Raw genomic sequence first — 15,489 nt, forward strand, 5'->3', positions numbered from 1 at the left:
TTAACCTGTAAAATAACCAAAAATGTTTATAAAAGATATTGATTAAAAGTAGTTGTTTGAAATTGCAATGCATGCCAATTTAAAAGGACACGAGTTCTTTTATTTTATGAGAAATAATAAATAAACCACATGTCTAGAAATGTGTTGTATATCTTATCGTTCGTCACATGGTCTAGCAAGTGGTGTGGTCCCTGCTATGTGTGTATGGAATTGGGACCATACCTCTTCAAGTTCCCCCAGTCCAGTGTGCCTTCTAGTTGAGTTTATCGTATAGGAGGGATTCTGGACTCATAAGGGTAGTGGTTTTGTTGTTTGATTTTGTTTGACTTTTGCATCTTATTGCGCGTGTTCTATGACGCGCCGTTTTGACTTGAAATGGCGTGTAGCGCATGGCAATGACAAGCGAGTTTGAGCCAAAACGGCGTGTGGCGCAAGATGAGGATCTCCAAAACTTGAGCCAAAATAGCGCATGGCGCATGGAGAGGGCTTTTCAAAAGGTGAGCTGAAATGGCGCATGGCGTATGAAGCTGCCTTGCAAGATTGAGCCGAAATGGCGCATGGCGCATGAGATGAGTTTCCAAAATCTGAGCAAAAATAGCGCATGGTGCATGAAGATGTCTTGCAAAGTTGAGCCAAAATAGCGCACGGCGCACGAAGATGTCTTGCAAAAAGTGAGCCGAAATAGCGCACGACGCATGGAGATGGCTTGTTTTGGAGGTTTCTTCTAAGAGAAGTTTCTGACTCTTCATCTCTGTGGAGAATATGACACCTGATGTGACTGATGTTCCGTCTGAGGTGGTTGTCTTGTCGGAGGTGTGGGCAGTTATCTTTTCCAGGGTGTCAGGCACTTTTTTCGCTGCTGTTAGGCGCGTGACGGCTACGTGCCCTAAAGAGACGACGTCTCTTTCTCTTTCCTCTGACGTGTCGACCTCTAACTGGGTGACTCCCTGTCTTCCTGACGGTCCACTACCCATCGCATTAAGTGCGATGGGTATAAATACGAGACAGTTATCACCATATCAACAGTTTCCTCTCTTATTTTCAAATTTTGAACTCCGTTTTCTCTCTAAAATCTTCTCCAAATCTTCTTCTTTTTTTCTTCTATCTTTAAACATGACTGCCGGTCCAAAATCTACTGCTACTAGAAAGAGGAAATACAAGCCAAAGAATCCTCCAAGGCTAGAACAGGCCGTTATAAGTTGGAAAGAGGAAGAACTTCACAATCTGGTTCAAAACTTTGGGTTATCTTCGGATTGGGGAATCCAGTTTCCGACACCCAACTCTACCGCCCTTGATACTCCACCTGGGTATATGACGTTGTACGTTGAATTTCTACGGGAAGGGAACTTCCGTCTCCCGATGTCAAAGTTTATTTGGGAGGTGTTGACCAGCTATGGTTTGCACATCTCAAAGTTTATTTAGGGTGACGCTAGTGTTTTATGGCTCAAGGGTAGTTTCTAAGAATTTTGACATGGTGGGATTTGATTGGTCGGGCAAGGATACTACCCTTGGTGCCCCTTCCCCCTTATATATCATTGAATTTTATTAACCATGAGTTTATAACGAAATTCAATTTATGGCCACAAAGGATAATAAGGGAAAGTTAACCAATTTTAACGTAAATTGTGGATTTTGACTCTCTCTTTTATCATTTTCTCTATGTATTTCAAATTGACAATGTATTTGATCACTCGTAGTGGCAGTGAGGATATGAAAATAAAGTGTAGCATAGTAGATGACACCTCGGCGTCACATAAGCAAAGATGAAAATTGAAAACCACTCATATGGCTTAGACCACACAGATTGGTGGCATGGAGAGGGGAGTGCAAGCCCCTCCACCACGCCCTCCACCCCGCTAGTCCCCTCCTTGCCCCGGCATTGCCCCTTCCCCAAGTGTAGATCTCAACAAGGGTTGAGGCTCTCTTTCAACATCACCAACTTGATTTTTAGCCCTTTACCATTGTTCTCCTTGCCTATCAACACCCTTTCCACTTTGTGGTGTGAAGGGAAAATACCTTAAAGGTCTACGTAACGCTTATGTGGCATGCTTTGCCTCTTGCCCTGCCATGACTCCATATAATCTTAAGGGGTGTAGCGATCATGTGGATGTGGAGCATTTTGTAACAATTATTATATAATTGTTTTTTTAGTTATTTCTTAAATTTTTTTTCATGTGTAATCATAAAATAAACATTAAAAAACATTACTTACATTAATATTAAATAAAAACATTACATAACTAAAAAAAAGATAGCAACACATTTAGTTAAAAAAATAAAAATAGCAATGTTTCGTGTCATAAAGAATGCTCAATCTTTAAACGTATATTTCTCCACTTTGAAATGAGGTTTTAAATAGAAGAATATATGTAATAGTCTCATATTAATATTTATAAAACTACAATGATGTTAAATTTTTTAAATACAATAAAAAAAACTCTTGGGAGCAAAGGTAAGTGTAGAATAGAATAATTCGACAGCCCAAGGGTTCTGAGTCCAAGATGTCAGTGAGAACGATTGGGAGGAGAGCTGACCTCGGTTTCCACGTCCCGGGTTGTTACGACCCCTGCCTCGGCTGCGGTTGCGGCTATTGGTAGGGCCTGAGTTGGGGCTGCCTGAAGATCGAGCAAGGTTGGTGTGGGTCGGAGGAGCCGAGTCAGATGATGGCTGAGTGGAAGTCGCCAAGGCAGTGGCGGACACAGTGGCATTGGCGGCAACTTGGTGAGATTTTTTCTTCTCTTCCATAGTGAGACGAGAGCGAGCTTCGTTAAAATCTGGTAGTGGGTCACGGTTTTGAAGAATGGTGGAGATGCCATCATACCGCTCGCTGAGACCCGTAAGCAGTTGAAGAACGAGACGTTGGTTGTCAACAGGGCACCCGACACTGTTGAGTTGGTCAGACAGAAGCTTGACTTCCTTGCAGTAGGCTGCCATGTTCGGATAGTTGTCTAACCGAACGTTGGCGAATTCCTATTGCAAATAAACAACCCGTGAGTTCTTGTTATCTTTAAAGGGATTTTCAAGGGTGGTCCATGCCTGATGAGCGGTCTGCCCGGGGGACAGAATGGTGTGGAGGAGGTCCATTGAAATAGTGCCGTAAATCCATTGTTTGACGATGGCATCCAATCTGGACCATAAGGCTTCTGCAGCAGCCTCGGCTGCCTTGTCGGCGGTCTAGTCAGCAGCCTTGTCAGCAGTTGTGGAGGAGGTGGCAGCGGTGGGACGAGGTTGAAGGTGGTCAAAAACTCGATATTCTTTGCAGCAGTTTTGGAATAGTTCTGACCAAGTGGCATAGTGGTCAGTCTCGACTTCCAGGGTAATGGGGATAAAGTTTTTGATGTTGGAAATAGTCATGGCAGGGTGTATTGGGGCAGCCATTGAGAGGGGAGAGAGAGATCGGGAAGAGGAATTGAGCAGGGTCTTGTTAACAAGGGAGCAGGACCTTGTTGATAAAAGAGCAAGGCCTTGTTGAATGAGGGGCAGGGTCTTGTTGAGACTGGAAAAAAAAAACAGTCGGCGGCAACTAACAGGGCCGAGAAGAGGGGCTGCAGAGGTGGCCGCACTAGGGTTAGAGGAGGAGAGGATCGATAGGTAATGATACCATGTAGAATAGAATAATCCGAAGTGTTTATTCACATTCAATTGATAACAATGTATAGCAATACAAAAATCTACTATTTTGGAGATAATATTTACAAAATAAATGCCTAACAAACTATGCACAATATAAGGATAATTGTATGCTATTAGTAAGGACACCACTCAATTTTGGATAGCATTTGTGTAAGTTATACAAAGATACGTGATCCAATATATCTCATTATGAACTAAAAAATTGAAGTGTTGGGAGCTTTTCTAGAAAAACTAGTATAACTTGAGTTGTCCAGGTTAGTGGAGAGACCAATTTAGCTGTACTCCGACCAGAAAATGCCATACGCCTAATCATGTGGCGTATGCATACTTCGTGCGGTATAGGCATACGCTATATTGATGATAAACTAGGGGTTCATGGCCACACTCCGCGACGGGGCGGGGCGGACGGGGGAATTTGGTCGTTATCATTTGGTTTGTACGGTATCAAAATTCAGTATAGCAACCGAAAGAGAATACCTAAATACAGAATCGTTAGCAAACGAATGAGAAAACTAAAAATATAAAGTGGTAATACAAACAAAATGATATCAAAATTTATGTCAAACATAAACCAGTTATCGCATATAAAATAAGAACGGAAACGCATTATCTTTTACCTAATTCATTTTCGAAACAATTATGTCAAAACGTAAACCAACTTGATTTTATATCGACACTTACATATGAAAGTTAAGTGGCTAAAGTATGAAAAAAAAAAGATAAAAAAAAGTTATTATGGCGCCAATGTGACGGACAGTACAGTAACTTGGAGTTGTGTTTTAATATTATTTTTAGTTATTATTTAACTTTTTGTACGGGGTACTTACTTGGAGCATCTCCAACGAGGAGTCCAAATTTAAAGTTAAAAAATCAGACACCACACCTGCGTGGTGAGGGTTTGACCATGGTGGTCTGGTTTGCTCCACCTGACGAGCTTAGTCTAAAATGATGGCCTCCACATACTCACAAACCTTCTGTTTTTTAATGTAAAAAGTGGGGTGTGATGTGGAGGTTTGGAATGGTTTAGTGTTTGAGGGAAGAGTGGGGTTTGGAATGGTTGAGGTTTGAAATGATGTGACGGGTGTTGAGGTCTGGAAAAATTCTCCTGCTTAGACCACCCGTAGTTGGCTGTGATCCGGCGTGAATCTCCCCCAAACACGCCCAAAAACGCTCCCCCCCCACCCCCACAGCGTGATTGAACGTGATTTTGCAACCCCCCCCCCCCCAAGCGTGTTTTGAATCACGCTAAAATGGCAAATTGTTGGCCAATCATATGTATCCCTCTTTTTCTTGACCAATCCCCTTTTTTGGTTAGTTTTTTTATTTAATCATTTACACCCCTTTTTAACATAATACCCACATCCCCACTACACCCATTTTAGAAAAACGTCCAATAATGCTCCTTGCTGACTGGACTGTCACATGGTGAAAAACGTCCAAGAGTGAGGGCATTATTCAACCTTACCACTACGCATGGTCTTAAAGTTAAATCTCATATAAATTTCAGATTTCTAAATATTTCTTAAGTGATCTCTTGATATAAACACTTCTTACATTAAAGAAGAAATCAGATTATAGGAGAAGATGTACTAAGTGAGCTAACTAGAATATTATTCAATACACTTATGTTACGTTTGTAAGTATTGATCTCTAGGAAGAATATGTATAAGTTGTCTCAATGGTGATAATCTGTTAACATGCAGAAATTTTCTAAAGCCATCAAACAGAAGAAAACATATTCATCTTTATCTTTTTAGATTCTTACGTATTACGTGTGCAATATTACATTATTACCTATAAACTCTATTTAAATCAGAAAGTATTAGAATTTTCTATATGAGCCACCTTGTTCTCTTTCATTTATTAATAATCTAGTCTATCTTTCATAGTTACATCTCAAAATCAAAATGTAGTGGAAACCATCATTTTATGTGATATTTAAACATTAAAAGGTCCATATCAATCTTAAACTTGAAAAGTGGGATGTTTAAACATTAAAAATCATCCACTAATTGTTATAGCATGAAAAACACGTTATAATTGTTATAAAGCAACATGTCTGCTCAATTGCAAGTCTGATGTACATGTATAAAATATATTGTAAAAGTATGTAGTGAATCTACAAGTTTAAAAACTTACCAGAAAAGATAATTATATTTTACAAGTCCTTTATGGAAAACCCCGTGTTTAAATATATATATATATATATATATATATATATATATATATATATATATATATATATATAGGGAGAAGATATTGCGAGAACCATCTCTTATTGTGAGAACCGCGAGAATCAATGTGAACACACCAAAAATGCCTAAAAATAGCTAAAAATCACACAAAAAAAAATTAATATTTTTTATATAAAAATCGCTACTTTTCGAAACCAAAAAAAAAATTTTTTTTTGCCACTAAAAATAGCGATTTGAGCATAAAAAATATTAAAAAAAATTTAGATTTTTTTAGGTTTTTTGGGGGTTTAGTTTTTAGCATTTTAGCTTTTGGGGGGGGGGGGTTAGGTTTTTGGGGGTGGGGAGGGGGGTTTAGGTTTTTTTTTTTGGGGGGGGGGGGTGGGGGTTACATTTTTTTAGGGTTTTTTTAGGTTTTTTTAGCTATTTTAGGTTGTGTTCACATTGGTTCTCAAGGTTCTCACAATAAGGGTGGTTCTCGCATGAGCCCCTCCCTATATATATATATATATATATATATATATATATATATATATATATATATATATATATATATATATATATATAGGGTAGGGTTCATGCGAGAACCACCCCTATTGTGAGAACCGCGAGAACCAATGTGAACAGGGGGCAATTTTGTAAATACATAACAAAAATTAAATCAGCTATCACTTCCCCACTTACTGGACTTCAAACAGCAATTAAATCCTCTTTTTTTTTCAGTTCACGTCCAACACTCCAAAAATCTACAAACTTCTTCATCCAGTTCATATCCAACACACCAGAATCTCCAAAATTCGCCATGTCAATCTTACCATTCATTGTGTATTCGTCGTGTAATCGAAATTAGGGCAATAAGAACATAATAATCGATCACATATTCGTCATCTGCTCAAAATTAGGGCAATAAGAGCATAATCATCGAAGGCTCTGCCACAATTAGGAAGAATCTGAAGAACAAACGTCCAATTGACAGATTATTCAGTGTCGCTACACCGTTGTGAAAATTTGTAAGTTTATACTCTTTGTTTTGCAGTTTTATATGATAACACGACGCTTAATCGTCGATTCAGATTTTTATATGTTAATATGACGCTTAAATCATCGTTTCATATCTGTACTAGTGAAAATTGTGTGATATATATGATTGTTGAGGGATTAGGGGTGACTGTTGTGCTAGAACTATATGTAATGTGGTATTTATGTGTTTTTCTGTATGTAGTTTTGTTACTGATTAATGTTAGATATGATTGGTGGTAATACGAAATTTGATTTGGTAAGGGTTAGGGTTTTTATTGAAGCAAACTTGTGGGTCATCCGTGTTAATGCACATGTGCATAGTTATGCATATATGTATATTTTGCCAGATTAGGTTAATAAGATCAATCATGTTGATGCAAATGTGTATAATTATGCATATGTGCATAATTTGTCAGGATAGGTTAATAAGGTAATTCATGTTGATGCACATGTGCATAGTTATGCCATGCACATGTGCATAGTTTGCGAGAATTTGTCAACTTGCACGTTTATATGTTAACATGACGCTTAATGGTCGATTCAGATATTTTATATGTGAATATGAGGCTTAAATCTTAGTTTCATATATGTATTAGTGAAATTGTAGTGATGTATATAATTTTTTAGGGATTAGGGGCGACTGTTGTGATATCACGATCTCTAATGTGGTATTTATGTGTTTTTTGTATGTAGTTTTGTTATTGATTAATGTTAAATATGATTGGTGGTAATACGAAATTCAATTTGTTAAGGGTTAGGGTTTTTTTATTGAAGCAAATTTGTAGATAAGATCAGTCATGTTAATGCACATGTGCATAGTTGTGCACATATGCATATTTTGCTATATTAGTTTAACAAGGTCAGTCACATTGATGAAAATGCGTATAATTATGCACATATGCATAATTTGATAAAATAGGTTAATAAGGTCAATTATGCACAAAACTCGTTTCCCAGATATATTTAGAATGGAACAAGATAAACGATGCCTGGTGGCGGACCGGTACAATCAGGATAATAAAAACTTAATGGGGGTTTCGAATTGGTTGAGAAGCCCAAGCTCGGCCGAAGAATTAATGGAATGGCACGAGTTGATCGGGCTCCTCGATAATGTCACTTTGTCCGATGGCAAAGATGGTTAGGAGGTAATGACTCTGATTTTTCGGTCAAGACTGTCAATAACTTCCTGTATAACGGCTCCGATTTCAGCAGCAGGCACGTTGTGAAATGGTCGAAATGGGTCCTAAAAAATGAAATCTTTTTTGTTTGGAGGGCGGTTTTAGATCGTATTCCCATGTTGACTGCACTTCGGGATCGGAACTGTTAGGGCAGAGACGTGAAATGTTGTCTGAGTGACGATGGCGATGAAACAAATGAACACCTTCTTTGTTCGTGCAGGGTAGCGTCAACTGTCTGTTATCACATCAGTCAGTGGTGCAAGGTGAGTCCTTGTATTCTGTTTTTGGCTAAAGATATCATAATTGCCTCTGAGTTTTGCAATCTGGATAGAGAAGTGAAAGATGATTTACATGGCATTATGTTCGTGACAAGTTGGTTTATATGGTTAGCCAGGAACAATAAAAGGTTCTCAGAGACTCAAGTTAAACCCGGAGAGATTATCCGTAATATTAAGTCCGTCAGTTTTTTATGGTATAAGAATCGGTCCAAAAATAGGTCCGTGAATTGGGAAAAATGGTGTAGTTTCGATATAAGGTAGCTGCTAGTTTTCGGTCTTTAGGTTCTTGTGTTGAGTTGTTGTTTTTCATCTTGCTGTAGTGGTTGGTTCGACCGCCTCTGTTTTGGAGGTTGGCTTCTGTGAATAACATTTACATTTAAAAAAAAAACTTATGCACATGTGCATAGTTTGTCAAAACAGTTTTGTTACTAATTAATGTTAAATATGATTGGTGGTATTATGAAATTTGATTTGGTAAGGGTTAAGTTTTTTTATTGAAACAAACCTGTTGATAAGGTCAGTCATGTTAATGCACATGTGCATGGTTATGCACATATGCATATTTTGTGAGATTAAGTTAATATGAATGTATTACGGCATATGCACATGTACATTATTACTTTAAAACATAAACATTGTACATATTGTATGTAATATGTTTACTTCACATGGGCATACATGAAATAATTGATGTAATATATGTAATGTGTGCAGGAAAAAATTATTCGAAGTTGCTTATGGATTGAGAACAAGGACGTATTTGATTAATAGGTTGATGGATGAAAAATACCAGGGAAAATGATGGACGAAGAGGCGTTGAAACAGGAGGAGTGTTGGAAGACAGTTATGAAATGGAAAGAAGATCAGAAGGTGTGAGGTTGTGAAACAATGCGAATGTTATGTATGTAGTTTGTGGATATGCAATTTATAAAGACAATTTCTTTTTGTTTTCTTGATGTCTTTTGATTGTAATATGTGGGTAGTTTTTACGATAACGGTTGATATAAGAAGTTTGACGTATACGATGTTTTATATGGTGGTTGATGGGTTAAAACTCTATTTGATTGTTCAGGTATATTGGTATGTTTGTTAATATTTGATGTATTATGTTGTTTGGTATAGAAAATGTTGGTATTGCACATGTGCAAAGTTTGATATAACGTATCATATTACGTATGTGGTGCCCTATTACGTATGGGGTACCACATTGCATATGATGATGTATATGTAAAGGAAAATGGATTACATGTAGTTAAGATATTCATGTATGCACAGTGTATGCACATGTGCATTGTTTGAAACAATTACCATGTGAGGTGAAACAGTAAACATGTATACACATGTGCATTTTTTCTAAACGGTAACCATGTTGGTAATATATGTTAGGTGGTCAATAATGAAATTACATACGCTTATGTATAATAAGTAATTGATATCAAAGTATCATGATCACAATCATAAACTATGAATACGTATACAGACAGTGCAAAATGATTGTAAACAAAAAGAATAATGCTTAGAAACTGTTTGTCATCATATATAGGATAATCAAGAATCGTTGAATGTTTTATGATGTCTGGATGAATGTCTACACGCCTAGATGAATGTCTACGAGGTTGCTCAGATTCATATATATATGCAGGGTCCTTAGCATCATCATCAACATCTTCATCGGTATCATTGGAATCAACGTCCTCCTAACTGTTAATCGTACTGTTTATAATAGGGATGTATTCAGCATCAACATCGAGTATCCAATATGTTGTGCCATTATATGTAGAAGTCGTAGTTGTTCCTGTATAAATAAAAAGAAAAACATATAAGATTGTGATTAATATGGTGCATGGTATATGGTATATGGTGTGATTAATGTGGTATATGCTATATGGTGTGTATACGCACGATGTATAAATGTTTAACAATTTTTTTTGGTGATGAGTATGGGGTGTTGGTAATGTGATGCACATGTGCATAATTATGTACTGATGATTAACAGTTTATTTGTGATGATTATGAATTGTTGGCATATGTGCATGTTCATGTTAATGATGGTTAACAGTTTACAGATGAAGAGTATGGGTGTTGTCAACATAATGCACATGTGCATGATCGGTGATGAGTATGGGTGTTATCAACATAATGCACATGTGCATGATCGTTATATTGATCAAGCAGATAAACAAAAAAAATGAACAATCTATATAAACAACGATACAGGAACATAGAGCAATCAGGCATTTGTTAAATAAACAATGATTTAATAACATAGAGTAGTAAAGCATGTAAAAACTAGAAAAACAAACAATGAACAATGATAAATAAACACTGATATAGGAACATAGAGTTATCAAGCCTGTAAAAACTATTTCTGTATACTACCTTTAGTCTCCTATCGTATAAATTGTAATTGTTGGTATAAATTGCAATTGTTGTTGGTCCAGATTTGGGGTGATATAGCAGTCGATGTTGAAGTATTGTCATCGAAAATTGAGTATTCAGCGGAAATTGAGTGTTCAGCTACAATGACATTTTCTGATGTAGACATAGATTAAATAGTATGGATATAAAAAATAGGTCTTTTTATAATTAATGTCATTATCAGATTGACGAGGAGGGTATATATGTGATGAATTAGAGGATGCCATCTGTATTACAAAGGGGTTACAAGTGAAATTATGTTTATTTGTATATGGATGACAAAAAACAATATAATCGGACAAAAAAAGGATGTAATTTGTTGTGATTACCGGATAAATGATGTATTCAACTGAGTAATCGTATAAGTCAAACACGTAATGAGGATGTGTTCAACAGTTTCTTGCTCGTATCCGCAGCCCAGGCACAATGTGTTGCTGATCTGAATTCCCCTTTTTTCCAGATCCATCTTTGTCGGTAACCTGCCTTCGACGCCTTTCCATGCTAACATATTGGCTTTAGGTGTAGCCCAGCCGTTCCAGGTCATTACAAAGCCACTCGACGGGTCCCTGCTTGTGACACACAAATACTCTCTAATGGTTTTAACATTGAAAGTCGACTTATTTTTCCGAGTGCCAACCCCACCCATATTGACCCGTCTTCATTCTGGTGTCTCTCAGCAACGCCAAAAGCTACATAAACTCCACCAATGCCTCCCCGGTTGTCGGATTGTTCTTCCATTGCCAATCCCACACAGTCACCTCCCCTATTTTTTTGTAGTTGTCCGCCACACAAGCCCCTTTGTTTGTTGCCATCCTGTACATAATTGGATAGTCATCCATAAGGCACTTGTTCAGAATTCGTACATCAACGACATAATCTAATTTTCAACATAATGCATACGTGCATATAATTTAATACAATATCATTTACAATCAACATAATGCACATGTGAATATAATTTAATACAACATCATTTACAGTAAATATAATGCACATGTGCATATCATTTAATATAATATCATTTACAAAGTATATACACCATTTACAGTCAACATAATACCTTTGGTCACAAATCGAATGAATTGCAACTCTTGATGTTCTGTATTTGTAGATGTATTGTGACTGTCAACTGTATTATCAGCAGATAGACCAACAATGTCAACATCAGATGTATGAGGAGGATTATCAGAGAATGTATGAGAAGGAACATCAGATGTGTGAGAATCGTGAGAATCGACACTTGATGAATCAGAGGATGCCATGTAGATATGAGGAGGATTATAAGAGAATGTATGAGGAGTAACATCAGATGTGTGAGAATCGACACTTGATGAATCAGAGGATGCCATGTAGAGGGTGTAAATGGTGGGTTGTCGTTGTGAATGCCGCTGGAAACACCGTGACCGGATGCCGCCGCCATGAACTCCGGTGAGTTGCGTGAACGCCGTCAGTCACCGTCGTATGTCGTCGATGTATACAAAGTTCTGATCCGATGAATGAAACCCTAACTTGAAAGAAACCCTAACTGTGGATCTGAACATAGTTGTGAAGAGGGGCGCGTGTTTTTATAATAAATATCACATAATTACAATTTTGCCATGTGTTCACACTGGTTCTCGCGGTTCTCGCAATAAGGGGTGGTTCCTAACGGATCTTTATCCTATATATATATATATATATATATATATATATATATATATATATATATATATATATATATATATATATATATATAGGGTTGGGCTATATAGAAAACCCTAAATATTTAAGAAACCCGGGAAACTCAAAGCTCCCGGCTTTTTTTTTTTTTGAAAAAAATAACACATGTAATATACATGTTTTTAAGAGTTTTGGGCCAAAAAAATCAAAAAAGCGCCGAAGGGTTTTTTTTTAAAAAAAAACAAATTTCAGCAACTTTCAGCATTTTTTGTCTAACACATGTTAGTCAACGAAGTTTTTGGAACTTGTTAATTTTTAAAAAAAAAGTACTCGGCGCTTTTTTGTTTTTTTGGGCCCAAAACTCTTAAAAACATGTATATTACATGTGTTATTTTTTTTCAAAAAAAAAAGTCGGGAGCTTTGAGTTTCCAAAGTTTCCTAAAATTTTTAGGGTTTTTTGTCTAGCATTACCATATATATATATATATATATATATATATATATATATATATATATATATATATATATATATATATATAGGATAGAGTTCATGAGTGAACAATGATGTATTTGTGAACAAAATAAACTTATCATGACCATTGATTTTGTAGATCTAGATTTTTTCTTTAGTGGCAAGATTGTAATTATCTTTGGTAACTTACATGTATTTTAATATACACAAAGGTATAATTGTATTTTTTTTTTCTCTTCATTTAATTAATTGATTTGTTTCTCTCTCCTGATTTCTTTTTCCAATTAAAAGAATATTTAATTACATTCTCTATGTTTTTTTCTCTCACAAATTACCTAACTTAATATTTGATAATTTAAAAAAAAATACACACATTATCAAATATTGTTTCATCTAGAACATGAATAAAAATATTTAATTATATTCTCTATACATATATATATATATATATATATATATATATATTAGATCAATGTTTGATGAAAAGATGCATAGTGGAAAAAATATATAATAATATACAAGTGTATAAGTCTGGTATATTCCAACATGTATACACTATGTACTTGAATAATACATAGGTGTATACATCTGGTATATACCGACCTGTATACACATTTGTACTTGAATAATACACATGTGTATAAATCTAGTTTACATGGATGGGCAGTCAGAACACACCATCCAAACCCTGGAAGACATGCTTAGAGCGTGCGTGATCGATTTTGGCAAGAATTGGGAGAAGCATCTACCGCTAGTGGAATTCTCCTACAATAACAGCTACCACACCAGCATTCAGGCAGCACCCTTCGAGGCATTGTACGGTCGTAAATGCCGATGACCTCTTTGCTGGGCGGAAGTTGGCGACAGCCAAGTCACAGGCCCAGAACTGGTGGTAGACACAACGGAGAAGATTGCCCAGATCAGACAACGCATGGCGGCAGCCCGTGACCGTCAGAAAAGCTACGCTGATAAGCGTAGGAAACCGCTAGAATTCCAGGTCGGGGACCGGGTTCTACTTAAAGTCTCACCCTGGAAGGGTGTGGTTCGTTTTGGTAAACGGGGCAAGCTTAATCTGCGATACGTTGGACCATTCGAAATTACCGAGAAAATCGGTAAGGTTGCGTATAGATTGAATCTGCGTGAAGAGCTGAGTGCGGTGCACAACGTCTTCCACGTGTCTAATCTGAAGAAGTGTCTGTCAGATGAAACACTCATAATCCCCTTCAAAGAACTCACTATTGACGAACAGCTACACTTTACTGAGGAACCGATTGAGATCACGGATCGAGAAATCAAAACCCTCAAACGTAGCCAGATACCTCTCGTGCGAGTTCGTTGGAACTCGCGACGTGGCCTAGAGTTCACCTGGGAGCGGGAAGACCAGATGAAGTGCAAGTATCCCCAGTTGTTCCTAAACGAAACCCCCCAGCACTGAAGCTACAACCGAATTTCGGGACGAAATTCCAAACTAACGGGGGGATGATGTGACACCCCGTTGAAACGTTCGCACTCATACTAGCTTGGCAGTGGCTCCCTTAACTTTCGGGACGAAAGTTCTTAAAACTTGGGGATAATATGACACTCTAGGTTTTCCCGAGTAACCCTCTTGTATTAGCAATGTGTACGTACGAATTATTAAATGAAAGTTGTGATTATCTCGTTGTGCTATGTGTTGTATGTATGTATAATATATGTATGTGTGGATACTAGTGAGCCGAGACCCCTCCCTTGCACACTATGGGCTGCCAACCTACCTACCCAGCCCAACAACACAAGGACCCGACTCGAGACCACCCGGTCTCGAGTGAACAGTAAATAGTTGGGCCGGTTGGGGCTGCAAACCCCTTTGAGCCCACTCGGAACCATTGTAGGGTGCACCACCCAAACCGAGTATAAAACCCATGCCCAAGCCAACCATTCCTCACTTCCATCATTCTCCCACACTCACTCCCCCACACACACTCCTTCACTTTTCTCTCACTAAAAGCCCTAAAACCCGCTAATCAACCCCCATTCTCTCGGAATCAACAAGTGGAAGCTTGGAGCTTGGAAGCTAGCCATCGTTCATCACTCAAGGGCCTTCTCTCAACCGTTTTTCCCTTGCTACATTCGAACACCATTTGGTTAGTGTGATTTACTTGATGTATGATAATGTGTGATTAAGGTGCTTGTTTGTGAGTAGAATAGGTGTTTAACAAAGTGACCTTTGAATGATATAATATGAAATGAATGTTATACATGACTAGAGGCAAATTTGTACATCATCATGATTCTTGCATATGAATATTTTAAAGAGAAGAAAGGGGTTGCTACATGATTGTTGCTTATGAAATGCATGTTGTGTGTGTTGAAGGTTTATTGTTTCGCTTCTAAGTCCACATGAATGAATCTGAGAATCATATGAATGTGTTTGTTTGAATAACCAAGTTATGAAAACCCTAAAATGATGAACATATGATGAATATGTGTTGAATGTGTTTGAATGTTGTTATGAAAATTTGAAACCTGGTTGTTTGATCCATTTGATTAAGGTTTTAGACAAGAAAACATGTTGGTGAGATTTAATTGGTTTGTACACGAAAATCATGGAAACAAATTCTGTTGGATAGTACAATGCAGGCAGATGCATCAGAATCAGC

At 37.3% G+C, this 15,489-nt stretch overlaps 1 protein-coding gene across 1 annotated transcript; it reads right to left on the reverse strand.

The window, feature by feature from the left end:
- Positions 1-2,232: 2,232 nt before the first annotated feature.
- On the reverse strand, positions 2,233-2,934 carry LOC110896956. Its single transcript, XM_022143953.1, has 2 exons — positions 2,535-2,934; positions 2,233-2,240 (listed from the first exon to the last, which is right to left on the reverse strand). Exons 1-2 carry the CDS (start codon positions 2,932-2,934, stop codon positions 2,233-2,235), a joined length of 408 nt encoding a protein of 135 aa, XP_021999645.1.
- Between the last annotated feature and the right edge of the window lie 12,555 nt (positions 2,935-15,489).

Source organism: Helianthus annuus, chromosome 2 (genome assembly GCF_002127325.2).
Source record: "Helianthus annuus cultivar XRQ/B chromosome 2, HanXRQr2.0-SUNRISE, whole genome shotgun sequence".
Classification (NCBI taxonomy): Eukaryota; Viridiplantae; Streptophyta; class Magnoliopsida; order Asterales; family Asteraceae; genus Helianthus; species Helianthus annuus.